The following is a 5,106-nucleotide window of genomic DNA, read 5'->3' on the forward strand; positions in this document are numbered from 1 at the left end:
CATGCTGACAAAGAACTAGGTCCACAAAGCAAAATAGCTGTTCTCTGCCTCAGCTCACAGTTTGCAAAGGAGATAAAACAGTAAATCTAGGCTTATAGTACAGTGAGATAATAGAGATGAATAAAAGGCCCATGGAATCAGAGAAAAGGGAGTGACTAATTCTGCTTGACTTAAAGAATAATATACATCCTTGCATATTTATAGAGCAACTTCTACAATTTTCAATTACCTTAAATATGAAGGAGAATTTTAGATCAGGGAAGGTTATTGCTAATTCTCTAGACTAGATTGAGTGCCCTTGATATGTGACTCCAGAATACCTTGTACTTTCACTACCCTAGTGGTAATTTACTTGTATTGTAATTGCCTGTTTATTTGTCTATCTTAAGGTAAGTAATGTTTTTCTTACTTATTAGTATATCTCCAGCACCTTGCATAGTACTTGTACAATAAATATGATGAATGAACTACCAGAGATTCATATTTTGGAACACAGTAATAATACGTTCCATTTTTTTCTGAAAAAAATTTGCAAATTATAAAATATTCACAACACTTGTTAAGAAGGGGTTAGGCCTTTTTACCCCATTTTTTCAGAAATGCAGATTAACATGTACCTAGCCATATTAAGTGATTGGATCAAGCTCAGTAATGAAATCAGCTTCAAAACAATTTGGAAATTTCCAAGATGGTAATCAAGTGTTTACTGTCTCAAAGGGTTACCAGGCCAGCAGTATCAGCATCACCTGAGAAATAGTTGAAAATGTAAATTATCACCTGAATCATAAACTTGGGGATGGGTCCCAGAAATTTGTAATTTAATAAGCCCTCCAATGATTCTAATGCATGCTAAAGTGAAAGAACTACTGAAATAAATAATGGTTTTGAAAGTTGTGTTAACACCAGAAATCTTTCTTCACATGAATCTATAATAGAAGCCAATTATTTATATAAAGTATAAATAAGACTGGGGTTATGTGTATGTACAATGTCAAGAATATCTTGAAAACCAATTTAGTATATTTGTTTACATTCTTATAATAATATTATTTTAAGAATTAGATTAAAATGTTACCTTATTGTTATTTCATATTTTTTCAGAAATAGAGTAAACATTCATAGTTCAAAGTCTCTTCTCTTTTGCATCATTTGTATTTTGATCCATTTCTAATTTTTGTGGTACATAGATTTACCTATATGTAGAAAACTCATTTGCTATTATCTTCTTTTGCAGGTTTGTTGGGCGAATCAGTATCTATAAAAATACTCTCGAGGCTGATGCGAGGTTAATTTGCTATTCCTTTAAACTGTCCTTTGAGGGGGTATTAAAATAGCCAATTTTTTTTATAAAAAGAGGTTGAAGGTGAATAAATCTGGAGTAACTACCCAGTATCCCACTAATTGGTCTTAAGTAACCATCCTTGTAATTGGTAGGAGCTCTTATGTTGTAGGGTCTTTGAGTTTTTTGTGTCCTGGGCAAAGGGATAGTATTGGAAATGATGCTGAAGGTTTCCAGAATTGCAGAGCTCCAGACACTTTGATATTCCCAAATCTCTTCTAGACACTATATTTATTGTCATAGGTTGTTCAGTGGCAGACCGTATTGGAAATATATGTGGAGAACAGTGAGTGGTTTAAGGGAGAGTCATTGAGGGTATGGGCAGTGGATAAAATCTGGGAGAATTACCTGGAATGCTAATCATTTTTAATGCAGCAATTCATATACAAAAGGTTTTTCCCCCCTCTATCATTTAGTACCTCAACTTTTCTATTTGGCCTTTATACCATACTCAAAAGGAAGTAAAAGAAATGCCCAGTTGCCCAATGATCCCTCCAAAGGCAGGTTTACTCTCCTGTCTATAAATATGTCAGTGTGTCTTTCCCACCTTGGTGTTTTATCTGTTACATTCTCTTTCTGTCTGCTGCTTTGTCCTGTTCACGTCTTTCTATGACTCATAATCCTTTTATCTCTCTGTGCATCTCTTTACCTCTGTGTGTTGCTGGCTACTCCTGTACTGTGCTTTTAACTGTGTTGTGCCCTGGAGTAACTTTAGAGGGAAGGGTCTTTCAGGTTGTCCTGGGGAGTAAGCATGTGATATAATTAGACAGATATATTCTGAACCCAGGACATAGACGTATGGGCGAAATATGTCCCCAAAGTTGATGGTGCTATTTATTGGACTGTTTGGATAAGCTGTGTTCATTTTTTATTTAGGTCTTTGGGACCTGAAAATCTCTTGTTGAAAGGAGCTACACTGAAAAATACCGAGAAGATATATGGTGAGCAATTTTTAAGACATACCTACCAGAAATATGCTTTATAAGCCTGTGCATAAATAGTGTGTGTTAAATTTTAACAGCAAATAACTGCCATTTAGTCTAAGCCTACTTTTAGGTGTTGGGAATTTATAAGATGGTAAACTACCTGAAATATGATAAATAAATTATATATGATTAAAATTGTGCTATCAAAGATATAGGAACTGGTGAACAGAAGAGGGTTTAAAATTCCTGCTTTTATAGGATGAAAAAAAAATTGATAGTTCCAGTTGGATGAGGAGTTAGTTGTAACTTAGTTTTCATTTTATTCTGTTATTCCTTAGGAGTTGCTGTTTACACTGGGATGGAAACCAAAATGGCTTTGAACTACCAAGGGAAATCTCAAAAACGTTCTGCTGTTGAAAAGTTAGTATGCACTGCAGTTTCTTTAGTTGTTATTGAACTGAAGTAGTTACTTCTCAGCAATTACATTAAGAACCATAGTGAAAAAACAACATCAGTTATAATTGCAGCTACCATTTTGAGTACTTTTTATGTTCCAGAAACTGTGCTTAATGATTTGTATTTCTGATTTGGTGTAATCCTCTAAGCAGCTGTATGGAGTAATTCTCATTATCCTGTTCACTTTACAGATGCAGAAATCATCTCAGAGATAGGTGACTTACCTAAGCTCACATAGATATTCAAGGCAGATTTTGGTTGAAATATAAATTTATTCCCTTTGCTTCTAGATAATGGTTTGGGGTCCTATAGTTGCTATATGTAAGGAGGTTCTACAACATAGATCATAGTCTCCAGGCAAATGTTGAAGTGGTATCTGGTAGACCTTCAAGCCGTCTGCCACTGGCATGGACCTAGCTATTGTTGGCATGGATATCAAGTACATCAGTGGCATCCTCTTCATAGCTCTACTTTCTGACTAAAAGAGTCGCAGTAAGCTTGAGGATTGCACACTTGCTTTCCCACCCTCTACTCCAAGTCTTTAGGATTAAGGAAAACAGATATAACCTACTCCTTCTATAAGGTAATGGTGTGTTTGCACCATTACCAATGAATAGGTAATGGTGTGTTTGCGTGTGTGTGTCCTGTTACGTTATAGGATCCTTATTAAATATGTGTTAAGCTAGTCAACCATTGCACTTTGGGGAGCATTGGTGATAAACAAACAGGTCAGGACTGGCTTTTCCATTTTACCACTTGAGAGTGATAATCATACATATAGGCTTGTGCTATGGTAATACATCATACTCAGAAGAAGCTTTAGAAGACTGGATGATTTAAGTTATACCTGGTTGATATCTTAAGTAATTAGATGGTTTTCAATCCATGTCTTATTTTTCAGGTCCATTAATCTCTTCTTGATTGTGTATTTATTTATCTTACTGACCAAAGCTGCAGTATGCACTATTCTAAAGTATATTTGGCAAAATACCCCATATAATGATGAACCTTGGTATAACCAAAAGACCCAGAAAGAGCGGGATACTTTGAAGGTACTTTGTTTTATGCTTAAAATTTTAACTAGCACCTTGTTATCACACCACCCTTGATTCAAATGCTGCTCAAATTAATGGTTTTGTTGGTTTCTGGGTTTCCTCTTGGTTGTATAGTAATCCTATGCCATTATGTGGTTTAAAAATTTTAGAGTTTTGTTTTATTTTGATTTGGGTATCTATGCTTGTTTTAGCTCTTTACTTCAGAGTTTTGAACAATTGGGCAAGAAGCTGGCATAAAAATACAGTATGAGCTTGTGATATATCGTGCAAGGAGCAAAATAAATGCCTACATAGAAACTTTGCTTCTATATTACTAGCTTGGGGTAGGAGAAGCACACAACATAAGGAAGTGAAGAAGTACTAGTATGGAGTCAAAAGGTACATTCACTGAAGAATAATGACAAAATTAAGGGTGTTTTCACATACTGTGATAATACGTTTGACCAATGATACAGTGTCTTTGGGAAGTTGTTTCAGTGTAGCAAGACAGTGCTTTCAGCATCAAAATAAAAAGATAGAAACTTAAGTAGTTCTTTATATTGCACTTGTTTAATGGAAGTACATTTAATTAGCATAAACTTTTTTTTGTTGTTTTAGGTTTTGAAAATGTTCACCGACTTCCTATCATTTATGGTTCTGTTCAACTTTATCATTCCTGTCTCCATGTATGTCACAGTAGAAATGCAGAAATTCTTGGGCTCCTTCTTTATTTCATGGGATAAGGACTTTTATGATGAAGAAATTAATGAAGGAGCCCTGGTTAACACATCAGACCTTAATGAAGAACTTGGTCAGGTTAGAACTTATTTTTACTTAAAATAAATTAATATAGTTAAAATATATTTTCTTGTAGTCTGGATTACCAACATATGTGACCATATCATGTTTGGGAATGTGAATCAAAACAAAAAATGTATACAGACATACCTTGAAGGCAAGCAATGTTTCCATAGCTATAGCATCAGTTATTTTGCTGGCATTTTGGAGAAAGATCCCAATATGTATTGAATTTAAATGTTACAGAAATTCTCTTTAAAACTTGATGTTGTTAGATTATGGGTTATCGCTTTGGAACAGGAAACATGTGGTCTTCATCACCATCTATAACTATTTGGGGATAGAATATGGGATAGCAAATAACATTATTTTGTAAATGTGTTTTGTTCCATAAGCTAGATTGACCAGAGTTGTCTTGTTGGCATTTTCTTAGAATATTTATGGTCAGATGGATATAGACCAGAAAGCAGTTGTTTATTCCAGTTCAAAATTTTGAATGAAAAGAAAATGTGAGGGCATGCACTCCTCAAAATGTTTTTTGCTCTATATACCA

The 5,106-nt window shown here is 34.5% G+C and overlaps 1 protein-coding gene across 1 annotated transcript in view; it reads left to right on the forward strand.

Annotated features, from left to right (window-relative positions):
• Window positions 1-4,598, forward strand: part of LOC102756873 (phospholipid-transporting ATPase 11C) — a 144,266-nt gene extending 139,668 nt beyond the window's left edge. Inside the window, exons 8-12 of the mRNA XM_006766213.1 lie at window positions 1,235-1,285; window positions 2,216-2,280; window positions 2,604-2,685; window positions 3,623-3,773; window positions 4,374-4,598. Coding sequence (XP_006766276.1) covers window positions 1,235-1,285; window positions 2,216-2,280; window positions 2,604-2,685; window positions 3,623-3,773; window positions 4,374-4,598 — 574 coding nt within the window. The remainder of the gene's footprint in view (window positions 1-1,234; window positions 1,286-2,215; window positions 2,281-2,603; window positions 2,686-3,622; window positions 3,774-4,373) is intronic.
• The last annotated feature ends 508 nt before the right edge of the window (window positions 4,599-5,106 follow it).

The sequence above is a fragment of the Myotis davidii genome, unplaced genomic scaffold (assembly GCF_000327345.1).
Source record: "Myotis davidii unplaced genomic scaffold, ASM32734v1 scaffold460, whole genome shotgun sequence".
NCBI lineage: Eukaryota > Metazoa > Chordata > Mammalia > Chiroptera > Vespertilionidae > Myotis > Myotis davidii.